This window comes from Capsella rubella, unplaced genomic scaffold (assembly GCF_000375325.1).
Source record: "Capsella rubella cultivar Monte Gargano unplaced genomic scaffold, Caprub1_0 scaffold_4, whole genome shotgun sequence".
Taxonomy (NCBI): Eukaryota; Viridiplantae; Streptophyta; class Magnoliopsida; order Brassicales; family Brassicaceae; genus Capsella; species Capsella rubella.
In genome coordinates, this window is record NW_006238920.1 from 14,288,968 (window position 1) to 14,304,315 (window position 15,348).

Sequence of the window (15,348 nt, forward strand, 5' to 3'; positions counted from 1 at the left end):
TACGTTTTCATACTAGGGTTCAGATAGAACGTTTTGATACCATGTCTAGATACTGAGTCTTGATATAGCTGATGCGTTTAGTTCAACCAAAATATAGGACATATAAGCTCTACGGATTGGACACTTAACTCATAACCATAACAATAACAAGAAAAGAAATCTGGTCGGAGAAAAATAAAATAAAAATCAGAGAGATCCCATCGGCAAAATTTGAGAAAAGAAAGAGAGAGAGATAACGGCTTTCACTAATCTATCGCCTTCAACCCTTTTTTTTTTTTTTTTTTTTTTTTCCGCTGCTCCGTCCTCTTTCTTTTTGTTTTGTTTTCTTTCAGGACAAAAAAAAAAAAAAAAAAAGGGGTTTGCCTATAAATTGCAGAGCTATCTCTTGACTTTCCAAAATCACACTCAACTTTTTTTTTAATTTCTGATATCTCTCTCTCTCTCTCTCATCAATCCCTCCACTAAGCGAAGCCTACACACAGAGCAGAAAGCTCGCAGCAACAACACCAGGTTACTACTCACTCTCTCTCTCTCTCTGTCTTCTTTATATCATTATCTGCCTTCTTCTTCTTCTTCTTCTTCATCTTAATCCTGATTGATACTAAAGTTGTACGTTTTCTTAATCCCTTACTAATCCGTTTCCTCTGATCGGGTAACTAACGACTCTCTTTCTGATTTCTCCGGTTCCGACCCTCGTTGACTTTTTCTTTTTTCTTCAGATAGACAGATTCCATAACTTGTCTCTCTCACATCTTTACTTGTTCAATCTGAATGATTCCGATTATTACCTCTCTCTCTCTCTCTCTCTCTCTCTCTCTCCATAGTAATCGAAAAAAAACTTATTGGGCTTTGTTCCCTTCTTCCAAAAACCTACGATTCGTGATTCCTCGCTTCCATAGTTTCCGATTCGATAAAGAGCTTCTCCCGAGTCATCATCGGATTCGTGGCTTTTTTTTTTTTTTTGGATTGTTTCCTCACTTCAATACGGTTTTTCTTACTACCGAGTTCCCTTTTGTCTTCTTTACAAACAAAAAAAAAAAACTGCTAAAAAGTTTGGAATAATAATTTTTCCAGAAATCTTTTGGTTTTCTGTCATAAGAATTTCTAAAAACTTTCCTTTATGGATGCTCTGTAACATAAAGACGACCCTTTTAAGTTTCTTTCTCCTCTTCCTTTCCTTACATTCTCTCTCTCTCTCTCTCTCTCTGCAAATCTGTCAGAATCTGATCACTTTTGCTTCTTCTTTTTTTTGTTCTAATTTAGGATGTTGGAGAAGGTTGAGACTTTCGACATGAACAGAGTCATTGATGAATTCGATGAAATGACAAGAAACGCTGATCAAGTCCAGAAACAAACCTTGCAAGAGATTCTACTCAAGAACAAATCCGCCGTCTACTTACAAAACTTTGGTCTCAACGGCAACGCCACTGACCCTGAAGAAGCTTTCAAATCGATGGTTCCTTTGGTCACTGACGTTGAGTTAGAGCCTTACATCAAAAGAATGGTCGATGGTGACACTTCACCTATTCTCACTGGCCACCCTGTTCCTGCCATTTCCCTGAGGTAAAACTAACTTGCTGCCGTTAATTACCTCTTTCTTCTTCTTTTTTCTTATCATTCATGATGATTGATGATTCTGTTCTGTTTCCCATAGATTAATGAATGAATCTTAATTTGTGTGTGTTCTCTGATCAACAGTTCTGGAACTAGTCAAGGCCGTCCAAAGTTTATTCCTTTCACTGATGAGTTAATGGAGAACACATTACAACTGTTTCGCACAGCCTTTGCCTTCAGAAACAGGTATAGTGGATCAGTGATTATGTTCCCCACATTTACACACTTTTCTCTGTTCCACCCATTCACATGAACAGAGTAATTAAGGATGTTACCACCAACTAAGCCTTTAACATGTGATGTTTTTTCTTTTCTTTTGTTTTACAGAGAATTCCCGATTGATGACACTGGGAGAGCTTTGCAATTTATCTTCAGCAGCAAGCAGTACACATCAACGGGAGGTGTCCCCATAGGAACCGCAACCACAAACGTTTACCGTAACCCTAACTTCAAAGCAGGGATGAAATCTATAACCTCTCTTTGTTGTAGTCCTGACGAAGTCATCTTTAGTCCTGATGTCCATCAAGCCTTGTACTGTCATCTCCTATCCGGGATTCTCTTCCGAGACCAAGTTCAGTACGTCTTTGCAGTCTTTGCTCACGGTCTAGTTCACGCGTTTAGAACCTTTGAACAGGTTTGGGAAGAGATTCTTACAGATATCAAAGACGGTGTCCTAAGCAGCCGTATTACTGTCCCATCAGTCCGTGCCGCAATGTCGAAGCTGCTCACACCTAACCCTGAGCTGGCGGAAACAATCCGCAACAAATGCATGAGTTTGAGCAACTGGTACGGATTGATTCCTGCGCTCTTCCCGAACGCAAAGTATGTTTACGGGATCATGACTGGCTCCATGGAGCCGTATGTGCATAAGCTGAGACATTACGCGGGAGATCTACCTCTAGTGAGTCATGACTACGGTAGCTCAGAAGGATGGATTGCCGCTAATGTTACCCCTAGATTGTCTCCAGAGGAAGCTACATTTGCAGTGATTCCAAATCTCGGTTATTTCGAGTTTCTCCCTGTATCTGAAACAGGGGAAGGAGAGGAGAAACCAGTTGGTCTAACTGAAGTCAAGATCGGAGAAGAGTACGAGGTTGTCATCACAAACTACGCAGGTACATATATATATACCCTTGTATTATATAGGTCTCATAATAAAAGCTTAAAATCTCATATCTGACCCACATTACATTGCACAGGGTTGTATCGGTACCGGCTTGGAGATGTGGTAAAGATCACAGGATTCTACAACAACACTCCCCTACTAAAATTCATATGCAGGAGAAACCTGATTCTCTCGATCAACATCGACAAGAACACAGAACGAGACCTGCAGCTTTCAGTAGATTTTGCTGCAAAGAGACTCTCAGAAGAAAAGATAGAAGTCATAGACTTCTCTAGCCACATCGATGTCTCGAAAGATCCAGGACATTACGCTATATTCTGGGAGATTTCAGGTGAAGCAAACGAAGACGTTCTTCAAGATTGCTGCAACTGTTTAGACAGAGGATTCATCGATGCGGGTTACTCTAGCTCCAGGAAATGCAAGACTATTGGAGCGTTGGAGCTAAAAGTTGTCGGGAAAGGAACATTCCAGAAGATTCAAGAACATTTTCTCGGGCTTGGTTCGTCTGCTGGACAGTTTAAGATGCCACGATGTGTGAAGCCAAGTAATGCAAAGGTTCTCCAAATCCTGTGTGATAATGTGGTGAGTCGTTACTTCAGCACAGCGTTTGACTAAAAAGAAATTCTGAAATCCAAGAAAAGTGGGTTTTTATAGTTGGTTTTTATTTGTCTTTGTTGTCTTTATTGTCAATATCGTTTCTTTACGTTATTTAATTGAGAGCATATAAATATATATAAGGGCAGAAAAAACTTTCTATCTTTATACATGTGTCCAACAGTGGTCTTTACTTTGCTTTTTGTGCAATCAGTGTTTGGGAAAAAAATAAATAGATTTCTGATGTGATGTTACCTTTTTATTTTTTTCATAGTTAAAAATCTAATCAAGATTCGAATTTGATTGCAATTAAAGATTGGAGAATATAAATTTGGATAATCTAATCTATTTCGATCTGACCTGAGCCAAATTTTAAAATTTTTTGACACACGAACCGAATCCAAATATAACACCATACTGTTCTACTTGTTTATATTAGAGAACCTAATTAATTCAAAACTGAATCTTAAAAAACATTTACTTTTAAAATCAAAACCAATAACGAAGGTGGTGAATAAATGAATTTAGACATGAAAGTTTGGTGCTTTTCCAAAAAAAAAAAAAAAAGAATAATCATAAACAGGCTGAGTATGTAGCAGAAGAGAAGAAATACATAATAGACTTAATAGTTATGGTGTGATTTTGTCTGAGAAAGCAATACGTGATTATGACATTATTGGTGGGACAGACGTTTACATATGCAATCTTGGATCATATTTACATGTAGTCGTCCACTAACACTAACAACAACAACAGCTCGCTTGTGAGTTTGGACATATTTACAACATGCTGAAACGTCGTCTATATATATATATATATTTATTTTTTATTTTGTAAAATTTGTTTATATTTGAGAACACAAGCATGATCATTCGAAGTTGGCTACAAGTCTGAGCATAAATGTTTGTTATAAATATTGGAATGTGAAACCAAAAAAAGCTGAATTATAGGAAATTTACTATCGGTACATAGAGAAAGTAGTTAATAAGTATTTTATCCATTTTCTGAACCAAAAAAAGTATTTTATCCATTTTTCCAGATATTTTTTTCCAAAGGATGATCAATTGATAATATTTGATAATGTATATTTCCTTTATATTCGACAACATACCACATGGGTTTATCGCATGCCTTTGAAAAACAACAAATATGTTGTTTCTTTTATATGATTGTAAGATTGTTAATACTATAGATAGCGTACCATGTCTTTATAACTTAGAAAACCTAAATATTACTTTCTCAGGAAATTCCCCCTAACTATGGTATATCAGTAAAAATGTTTTTTTTTTTTTTTTTTTTTTTTTTTTTTTTTTTTTTTTTTGTCTTCGCCTCTTCGGTGTCAGTACAGTACAGATGTCAAAAGATAAAAATTGAAATCAGTAAAAAAAAAATCGAGAGAGGAATATATTGAAATTTTCCTATTTTGAAATAAGGATAATAAGAAAAGAATAACAGCAGTAATATATTCTAACAGTGATAAGTTGAATACACATACACTCTAATGTCGGGGAGTAGCAAATTTGGTATTAAGTAAATACATGAAGATGAACATTGTATCCACAATTATGTACCTCGTGATTCGATACTATAAACAGTCACAGTGAGTCACAGTTTCTTATTAATACACACAAATTTTATCTAGCCAGCCCTATATATATATTATATAGAACATCAAACATCAGAAACAAATAGCTAAAAGAATAAACAAAATAAATAAAAACTTGAAATTGTGAGAAATCGTCTTTGAGAGAAGTCTTGAGCCCTGCACTGATGACAGGCGACACAAGACTCCATGCTGCAAGCAACTCACAAGAAAGGATCAGTGATGGTCGTGATCATAAAATCTGGGACTGTGAGACTCCTCTCTACGATTCTTACGAACTCGTCTCTTTTGTTGACATCATCGAACGTAAACTAATGCCTTTCTCTCCTGAGTCTCTTCTCCCTCGGCAGTCTCAGTCTGGTTTGACTCTACGAGCTTTGATGGATAAAGAGATCGAGGATGGTTGTTCCTCTGCGTCATCGGCTACGAGCGTGCCTTGCATTCACCGGAGAAAATATTGGTGGAATGGAAAGAAGAAGGAAGAAAAGAAGGAACCAACCAATAATAAGAAGAAGATGTTTGATTGTTGTGTTTGGTGGGATTCTTGTTACAAACATTTGTTCTTCTAATCTGTAACTTTTTTTTATTTCGAGTTGCTTTGTGAGATGAAAATTGCGTTTTCTTTTAGCTAGAAATTTTCTTACTTCAAACTGAGATGTGATATATAAGAATAACTCATATTGCTCCCAGCTTCCCATATATTTTGTTTTAGGATTTTTGTTATTCCCTGAAAGTCTGAAACAACAACATTTTTCAGATGAATTTAGTCTGAAACTGTGTGCCTATCGAGAGAGTGTGAGCTAAAAGAAAAATATGTACCGAATGGGCTTACAGTTACACCCTTAGAGGCCCATCTTCAGGGTCCAAATTACCCTCGTACAAACCTTACGAGCTTTGTACTGTATTTTGCTTTACCTTTTGTAAAAGCTTACTGTATTTGCTTTATCTTTTTTTTCTGTATTTGTTACTTTCTAGTTTGTATAATAATCCAACGACCATCTTCTAGTTTTTGTTTGTTGCTTTGTTTCTTTCTCGAATGAATTTGGGAGCAAGCTTTGATTCGTTTCCCTCCTTCAATCTTTTGAAAATTCTTTGTATTTTAATCCTCAAATTAAGTTTCAAACTTTACAAACAAATATAGCATAGCAGCATTAGAAGAAATTCAAAAACCAGTAGAACTAACTAATTATACAAAAAAAAAAGTAAATGAGAAATAGACAAGTAACCACTTTCTACCACATACACACTCATCAATTTAATGTGTCCTTTATTTATTGTCCTAAAACCAGTTTGGCTTTTTGACCTTAACCTTAAGACTTTTCTCCTTCCTTGATTGATAAATATGTGAGCTCCACCTACCGAGTTAATTAACGTAAGTAAAGTTCGAAAATACAGAGTAACAGTAAAGATTTTACCAACTAAAAACATTGGAAAAAGTAAAGGTAATCTTAAATTTATATTTCTTGGTAGTGACTCTGAAAGGGAAAGAAGGGAAGAATTAGAAAACAAATGTCCCCACTTTGTAGATTGGCCCGCCCAAAATAAATCGATTTGAAAGTTGAAACTCTCATTTTTTAGAGTCTCTCTCTCTCTTTTCATCTTTTGGTTTCAAGAATGAAGGCTTAGGAGACTTCATCTCTTTAGAGACTTAACCGCAATAACAAGTCTTCTTAAGTTCTTAGTTTCTCTTTTCTTGAATTGATTGTTGAGTATCTTTCTTGTTAGCTGAGTGACATTTTTGTTTCTGTGTTTTGTTTTTATTTCTTCGGGACGGTGATGGCCACCGAGTCGACGGTCCAACTAAGGCTCGTTCGTTGTCCCAAGTGCAAGAATCTCTTACCAGAGCCTAAAGATTGCTCCTTTTTTCAGTGTGGTGGTTGTGGAACCGTTCTTTGCGGTTAGTTTCCATTTTCATCTCTCCCTCTCTTTAGCTTTCAAGGTAGTTGAACTAAGAATCGCATGATTTCAGAGATTAGCTAGTTCTTGTTTTTGATGTTTCAACCATTCATTAAGTTAAGGTAAACAGGAGGGTAACACTATTCTGACCCAACAGAGTTTTTGTTTGTTTGTTTTCTTCTGTATGTAAAGCCAAAAACAAGGATCGTGAAGCAGATTTGGTGTCGGTTGAGTCCGTGGATAATACCGCCAAAGCAGCTGAAGTTAACTCTGTTTTAAGTGATTATGACTCTGATTCCAATTTTTCATTAAGAGACCAACATAATGGTCAAACAGAGACTTGGGATGTTCACTGTGATCCTAGTTCGAAACTTAATGTCGTGGATTCTGGTGATAATGAGTCACAACCGGGTTCGGATGGGTTTAGGCAAAGAACAAAGAAGAGATGCGATTTCCAAGGTTTCAGATTCTCCACTTCTAACTATTTCACAGATTCTCTGTCTAGTGATGAAGCCATTGATCAAGACAGAGCTGGACTGGTGAGAAAATTGGATAAGCTAAAAGAACAGCTTCTTCAACTTAACGAGCTGCAGATCTCGAGTCCTTCTTCAAGATTAGAAAAGGCTCCATTGCGGTTTTTCAGTTCTGGAAAACATGCTGCAAGTTCTTCATATCACCGTCATTATCCAGAACCTGAACCTCCATATCTTTATAGCAATAACCCTGATGTTTCTCTGCGTGGTCCGATGCATAACTTTTCTCATGTTCCAGCTTATGAAGACCCTCTCGGGATCCAGATGCGTGAAAGAACTCTGCAGCCATCTCATCTGCACAACTCTAGACAGTATATTGCCAATAATGGTCATGATTTGTTTGATACACACCCACGAAATGGGATGTTACATCAATCAACTTGCTCTTGTTCCCACTGCTATGATCCATATCATAGAGCTTCAGGCTCAGTGTTTCCTCCCTCAGGTTTGCCTGATGCTCTGCATAATGCTGGTTTTTATCCTCATGAGAGAAGTTTTGGTCATAGTCCGAGAACCTATATTTCGCATCCTCCTGGTTCTCAATCTCCTGGTCCACAGCTCCATGGAAGATGTCCGAGTGGATTTGGGGATGCGCGAATGAATGCTATTTCTCGTGTTCGTCCCCCGAAAGCTGTATCATCTTCAGGTGGTTCTCGTCTAATCCACCCTGTGGCTGGTGGTGCACCATTTATAAACTGTAAAAACTGCTTCATACTTCTGAAATTGCCAGACAAAATAGATTCTGCGACGAGAAAGCAACAGAGACTGCGGTGCGGAGCATGCTCTTGTGTAATAGATTATTCCTTTGTTGATAAGAAACTCATTCTCTCTAAGGATCCTGCTTCACCAAAAAAAACAGAAACTCATAATAGGTTGAATTGGGTAACTGCTGCTAACTTCTCATCTGATGACTATGATAATACTGCTTATGAATTCCATGCAATGGATAGAGGACCGGACAACGTATCAACTGGTCTGGCTTTGGTTTCTGAAAAAGCTCAAGAAATGCAGATTGCGGATTCTACTTCTCCTAGTGTCTCTGAAGACGAGCTAAGCTCAGACAGTTCAACAGTTAGGAAAGTTACTCCTGATTCACCTCTTCACAAACACTTTGAATACTCTTCAACCAATGTTAGGGACCGGTCTGGGCCAAGGAGCCGCAGCTCTCGTTCAGAACTGGACAAGGTCACGCAGAGAAAAACAGCCATGAGACAGAACTCTATGAAAGATGCTTCAGTTGCAATTGAGATGGACTTTAATGATTACTCTCACAACAATGAAGTGTCTCAAGATTCGGCAAATGACTATACAGATGATCAGGGAAGAACCAAGCAGGGCGGATTCGCGAGTATTATGAAGAATAGCTTCAAGGATCTGAAGAAGTCTATACAGAACGAAAGCAGAAGTGATGTCTCAGTAAATGGGCATCCTGTAGCTGAACGTCTGGTGAAAATGGCAGAGAAGCAGGCTGGACCAATTAGGCCAGGAAACTACTGGTACATGAGGTTCTTCATCTCATTAATTTTTCTCACCTACTAGGGCTGATGATTATCTTCTGCTCTGTTGCTTGGTGACAGGTACGACTACAGAGCTGGATTCTGGGGAATAATGGGAAGTCACTGTCTTGGAATATTACCGGTAAACATCAACTAATGAACTGTATTCTTCAATCTCTCTTCATTTCTACAGAATGCGTACTAAAACTGGTGAGAGGTGGTGACACCTTTCTTACAGCCTTTCATTGAAGAGCTCAATCACCCAATGCCAGAGAATTGTGCTGGAGGAACCACAAGAGTCTTTGTGAATGGAAGGGAGCTTCACCAGAAAGACCTGCGCTTGCTCAATGCCAGAGGTCTCCCACGCGACAGAGATCGATACTACACTGTTTACATCTCAGGTAGAGTAATAGACGAAGATACCGGTGAAGAGCTAGATAGTCTTGGCAAACTTGCCCCAACGTAAGCATTTGAAAAAAACCTATAACATTTCTCTTTAGGCTTACCAAACTAGTTCATGTATCTGAGTGTGATACTACATGGGCAGGGTCGATAAGCTAAAGCGTGGGTTCGGGATGAGAGTACCAAGGAGAGCTACATGAAGAGATCTAAAGGAATGTTTCATGACCATCCCAGTTATGTTATTGTATTCTCTAAACATCCGTGTTAGATTATCTTAACATTACTAGGCTGAAACTTTGTTCTAAATCTACAGAGCCTAGTGATCAATGTAAAGAATGAGAAAGTGGAAAATGAAATATCATTATTGGCAACAAGAATCTAGAACACCAAAAAGATCAGTGTATTCCAAAGCTTCCAAAAGCATTATTGAGCTTACACTGCAAGAACTACAATGTTTGAAATCACATGATTAACAACACACCACATTTTGTAGCATCTTCTCATTTAGTCTTCTCACTTGTTCGTTGAGACATTCTTCTTTTGCTCCCCTTTTGTTACCTGATCATAAAACTCCAAAAGTCAGACTCCAAAACTACAATGGTTTTATGTAAAGTCAAGAAAGAAGCTTAAGCGTCTGACACCGTTGATGAATATCGGATCAAAGTAGAAAACTTTATAGCGTTACAATTTGATTTCTGGATTCAATCCTAAGAACCCAAATAGAGGCAATCCTGATTCATTAAATTGAAGCAGAGAAGAACACAAATACAAAAATATCAATTAAAGGATGTTCCTTTCACGCCTAAAGGTTCGAAAAGGGACAATTACTAACTCATCAAGAGCAATTGCGATCCGAATAAGAGAAAAGAAGGAGCTCAACAGATGAGAAATAGCGAAGAAGGATGGCAAAACCCAGCTAATCAAAATATAGATCTAACGATTGAGCAAGAGAAAGAGAAGAAGAATACGTTTTGCAAGACAAATCCGACGGCAACGGCGGCAATCACGGCTCCGCCGAGGATAACCGGTGGACCGGACAGCAAACTCCACTTTCGGTAAATCATCCCTTTCTCCTTCGTCTTTCTTCTTCGGAACTTTCGTTTTGGTCTTCTTTCCCGACTATCTTCCTTCAATTTTCATTCTTTTGATGAACTCGACGACACAAGTTTCCGTGTGTCCGAGATTGGGCTTGTTACTGGTAGTATTGAATTGGGCTCAAGGCCCATAAGCATCATTTGATTTGAAACATGGGATGAACTAATTATTATTTACTACTTCTGTTTGGAATTCTCTTTTCTTCCCATTCTACTACAGTATTTTGACAAATATAGGACGAATTTTCTAACTTTTGAAAATGCTCATCGAAATAATTGCATCTTTTTAGTTTACAAAGTAAGAATTTTCATAATTTTAATCATTCAAATGCCTTTCTATCGAATTAATCATAAAACAAACAACTTAAACTGACAGATGAACAAACCTTAACACAATCCTTTCTTTATTAATTGTGATAAAGTACAATCACAACTTCATAGGGGAAATAAATTCATAAACCCTGCTGAACCAAAAAAAGAAGAAGAAGAAAAGGGCCGAAATTATGTAAAATCCTAAAAAGCCAAATCTAATCCATCGGCAAAAAATAAGCTAATACTATATAACCCTGAAATTAAAACACGCATCATCTAATATAATTACTGTCATCATCTTAATTCTTAAAAGAGACATTACATATTCACCAATCAAAGCTCCGACCACAACCAATCCGGATCGATAATATTTTCCAACGATGAGAAATACGAATCTGCAGTTTCGGCATTCTCAACAGAAGCAGGTGCGGATACAATCTCGCTTGTGATTCTAGATCCTGATGTCGCTGGAGAAAGCTCTCCCACTGTGAAAATGTTACTTTTCCAGTCTGTGTTCTCAATCTCATGGTTCGGGAACGAAAACGTTCTGAAAATGTTCTTCTTGTTCTCCAGATCTTCAAGATTGATCATCACTTCTTCGGGTTTCTTCGGTTTGACGTCTTCGGAATGCTCTGTGACATTCGCTCTGTTTACTTCTCCGAACATTGAAACAGAGAAGTTGATGGTCGTCGCCTTGGGGGATGCGATGTTGTTACAAGTATGGTCTCCGACGTACTTCACTTGGAAAACGGAAGGATCTGTGTCTGATTTCTGGACTTGCTTCACTGCTAAACAGTGTTGTGTGAATCGATGCGTGCATCTGTAATATGCTCTGTAATAGCAGAAACAGAGAGACATAAGTATTTAGCAAAAATTTTCACGGGAAGGAAAGAAAACTTTTGAAGATCCCAAAATCTCGGTAAGGTACCTAGGATTTTTGGATCCATGAATCTCTTTTTGTCCATATTTTCTCCAGCAATGACCATCGTCGATTGAACCATTATCTTGTCCTGATGCGACAAAAACCTTAACTTTCTCTGTCTTCTGCTGCTCTGATGATGTTTTCCTGCAAAATCCCCAAACGAATCAGACATATGAAAAAAATTGGAACTCAAACAGAGAGAGAGAGAGAGGATAAAAACAAGTACCTCTTTTTGAAGACGAAATTAGAATCCTTGTGATCAGGGCTTCTTCGTTTAAGGGGGTTCTTGTCTTCGTTGAGGCTCAACATGAAAATGGCGTTCTGGTAAATACGGAGGATCTCAGAGATCAAGGTTTTGTTGGAATCAGAAGAAGAAGAAGAAGAAGAAGAAGAAGAAGAGTGTTTGAGATTGTTCATCAATCGATTGGCGAGATCTTTCCCTAGTTCCAGTTCACTGATCACAAGTTTCTCTTCCATCATCATCTCTGCATTCACTTGCAGAAAAAAAAAGTTAGGAATCTTTTTAGAATTCGCTTTTCTGAGTGAGATCGGAGAGAGAGAGAGAGAGAGCTGTGAGTTTTCGTGTGTAAGTGTGGCCATGGACCTCTATTTATATATATACATGCGGCCGATGAGATTCTGTGATTTGTACTATGTCCTTTGTTGCTTGCTCCTTATACAATAAGTTTATTTATTTATTTATTTATTTTTATTTCGTTTTTAAAAAGGCCTTACACAAGAAGAAGTTGTGTGGAAAAGAGACGGATACTGGATAGAAATTGACACAAAAAAAAGGCTTAGGGGATTATTATTATTTTCACTGTTTTTTTATATTAATAATATACGTACTATATAAATTGCTATATTTGTCATTTTTTTTTCTTTTTTTTTGTGTGTGTAAACTCTATATTTGTCTTAACATACCAAACTAATACTAGTAACGTTGGAATTCATAAAATTCTTGTGGGTTGGAAACAAAAGAGAATATTCTTTTAGTTGCTAATTCAATACCCTTATTTGGCTATTACTATAATCATTTTATCTCTATAATTTATATTCGATTTACAGTAGTGTATATATAGTCAAAGTACTACTTATCTAGAAAGCGTCAACTATTATCTCCTCAATCACAAATAGAAGAAGAAGAAGAACCCAAATCTGGTGAGTCCTAATCACTCAACCGGTTAAGCTGATTTAATCGTTATTATAAATTAAAAAGAAAAGAGAAATGAAAAAGAATGATTGAAGAAGACGAGTGAACCAATAAACAATAATCTTCAAAGACGTCCCTGCCGCGTTATTAGATCCGGTTGAATGTCTCTTTGTTTTAGGCTATAAATGACGTTAACAACCATACGTTATCTCATCCCATTTCTTGCGTCACTTCTTTTTTTCTTTCTACTAATTCTTGTTTTGTTTCCCTAAATTACACTCTTCTATTTATAATACAATTTAAAAAAAAAATATTTTAGATAACCAACATAGTCAAAAAGAAAAAAGAAAAGATTTTGCATATATGAACTCTAAAGCTATTCGATTCACATATTTACACATATGATTTGGATAGTGTACAGTTCGTTATATTTCTAGATATGGGGGGTCAAAGATCGAAATGATCGTGCCTCTAAAAGCAAAACCAAGAATCTACGGATCAGATCAAACCATGCAGGTGTAGTTTTGAGAAATTAGAGTCCATTGTGTCTTCTTTATTCACACAATTGACTATGACGTATTATTACCATTATTTAATACGATTAAATCCGAATTCACGAACATCCATATATGTTGTGGCATTCAACATAGGCTATTGTAAGCTTCTCGAGCGAAAAGGTTACAAAACACATACCGAAAAAATTATATATATAGGTAGAACATAAACATGACTCACCAAAAGTTATGGTATTTTATGCTGGAATTTTCAAGTACCAAAAGTTTTTTAAAAATATAACGGGACAAAAAAAAAAGAAAAACTGAAATTTTATAATTAATTGTCCATGTTATATGGCAGAACATCATCATGCATAGAGAGTTGTTAATTTAAATTTTTGCTCGTTATAGAATCAAACAAATTTTGTGTGAATCAAGATGAAACCTAACCTTATGCGTTTTGCCATATTCGTCGAGCTGAATATTATTTGAGAAATCCACATTACTGTAGTAGTCTGTTTATGTGCTATTCTATGTTTCTCAGTTACCAACTTTGTAGCTTTCTGAGTCCAATCTGATTTCTTTTTGGAAGTAAGTGTCTAGAGAGGCTGCTGCTGCCTTTGAACTTAATTAATTACTCAATTTGGAAGAAAACAAAAAATAAAACTGATTTTATATAGTATATTTTATATGAACTGAATGTTTTATTCTTCAACGCGTCTACTGCTAGTTTAACGCGTCTGGTCAAGGGAATAGTTTATGACTAACTAAAAAAAATTTAAGTAAAAATGGCCGAGTGGCATATACATACATATGCACATGGCCTTCTCTCTTTTTTTTTTTTTTGTTGTTATTGTTGTGAAACAATTAATTAATTAAGTGAGATCAAAATTATCAAATAATTAGTCAAGCATGGCTGGACTCTATGCATATGGTTGGGTGCCGTGCCTCCTTAATGAATCACTTAAAATAAAATCTTAATCTGGGTTTGTTCTTTCTTGCTTCGAAGTGATAAAGACGACTGATTAGAAAGATACTGCTTTCTTAAGTACGTATCACAACCATAATAAATCAGTTAGAATAACAAAACCGTTCTCCTGTGTTTTGGTGATTCATGTTTAATTTATTAATGTAGTAAACTCTTTTTAGATCAATGTAATAAACCCCCGAAAGGAAGTAATGAAACTATTAATTAGGAAATTGACTTAATATTTTCAATCTGATAGAGATTAGAGAAAAACACATGCATGCATAGACCAGATTTCATTAGTTAAAATTTAAAAATATGTGACGGTCGAAAAGACTCAGAACAAATTAGAATTATGATCCATATTTGCTTATAATGAAAACATTTGTAGTCACATAAACCAAACCGATATTTGAACATAATATATCCATAAGGAAACTGACACAAATATTTTGACAAGTAATTAATAATATTCGTGTAAGATAAGGAAACTTCCAAAGGCGATATGTATTATTTCCTTATCGACGGGAATGATAAAAACAACTACCACTGAAACAACAAATTTATAAATTATAATACACTAGATAATATATACCACACCGATATAATATGATTTGCACAATTATGTATTTAAGGTAATTATAGATTTTTGCACAATTATGTATTTAAGGTGATTATAGATTTTTGTATCTTAATGGTAATTTCCATGAAAGGACTTTGGGTGCGTGTTGAAAAAGATATAACGCCCTTTTATTTTAGAGACCCACATGTCATCCCGATCAATTATTATTTGTGCTAATATACGTATTTGTTTCTCATTTCTCCTTTCACTAGTTTTTTTATACAGTATATATTTATATTTTAAGCTGTTGAAGTTATTATTTTGATCGATAATGCGTCAATAACCGCATAGAAAAGATAGAAAAAACCCTAAAAAAATACAATTGTTCAGTCTATTTGTCAAACAGATTTTGTTAGATACTGATATGACATTTTAGACGTAAATGGCATAAGAGACTGGTTTTATTTGGCAAAATTTGAAGATTTTGAATGTGTTCACCATTATACAACTTCTCTATTTTTTCTTTTTGGTTTTTTTTTCATGCATGATTGGTAATTTGGTATACAGAATTACTGCAAAA

At 36.2% G+C, this 15,348-nt stretch overlaps 5 protein-coding genes across 5 annotated transcripts; 3 read left to right on the forward strand and 2 right to left on the reverse strand.

Moving 5' to 3' along the window:
• Positions 1-348: 348 nt before the first annotated feature.
• Positions 349-3,590, forward strand: LOC17887579 (jasmonic acid-amido synthetase JAR1). Its single transcript, XM_006293798.2, has 5 exons — positions 349-510; positions 1,264-1,563; positions 1,699-1,800; positions 1,942-2,729; positions 2,814-3,590. Exons 2-5 carry the CDS (start codon positions 1,265-1,267, stop codon positions 3,353-3,355), a joined length of 1,731 nt encoding a protein of 576 aa, XP_006293860.2. The 5' UTR covers positions 349-510; position 1,264; the 3' UTR covers positions 3,356-3,590.
• Positions 3,591-5,159: 1,569 nt separating this feature from the next.
• LOC17890159 lies at positions 5,160-5,506 on the forward strand. The gene is made up of 2 exons (XM_023785228.1): positions 5,160-5,186; positions 5,288-5,506. The coding sequence occupies exons 1-2, from the start codon at positions 5,160-5,162 to the stop codon at positions 5,504-5,506; spliced, it is 246 nt and encodes an 81-aa protein (XP_023640996.1).
• Positions 5,507-6,444: 938 nt separating this feature from the next.
• On the forward strand, positions 6,445-9,635 carry LOC17890536. Its single transcript, XM_006295765.2, has 5 exons — positions 6,445-6,834; positions 7,026-8,862; positions 8,944-9,004; positions 9,101-9,324; positions 9,410-9,635. The coding sequence occupies exons 1-5, from the start codon at positions 6,714-6,716 to the stop codon at positions 9,462-9,464; spliced, it is 2,298 nt and encodes a 765-aa protein (XP_006295827.1). The 5' UTR covers positions 6,445-6,713; the 3' UTR covers positions 9,465-9,635.
• LOC111831217 (succinate dehydrogenase subunit 8, mitochondrial) lies at positions 9,609-10,391 on the reverse strand. Its single transcript, XM_023785106.1, has 2 exons — positions 10,233-10,391; positions 9,609-9,822 (listed from the first exon to the last, which is right to left on the reverse strand). Exons 1-2 carry the CDS (start codon positions 10,326-10,328, stop codon positions 9,778-9,780), a joined length of 141 nt encoding a protein of 46 aa, XP_023640874.1. The 5' UTR covers positions 10,329-10,391; the 3' UTR covers positions 9,609-9,777.
• A 344-nt stretch (positions 10,392-10,735) lies between these two features.
• Positions 10,736-12,205, reverse strand: LOC17889776 (probable WRKY transcription factor 46). Its single transcript, XM_006294481.2, has 3 exons — positions 11,819-12,205; positions 11,599-11,736; positions 10,736-11,502 (listed from the first exon to the last, which is right to left on the reverse strand). Exons 1-3 carry the CDS (start codon positions 12,190-12,192, stop codon positions 11,004-11,006), a joined length of 1,011 nt encoding a protein of 336 aa, XP_006294543.1. The 5' UTR covers positions 12,193-12,205; the 3' UTR covers positions 10,736-11,003.
• Positions 12,206-15,348: the final 3,143 nt, after the last annotated feature.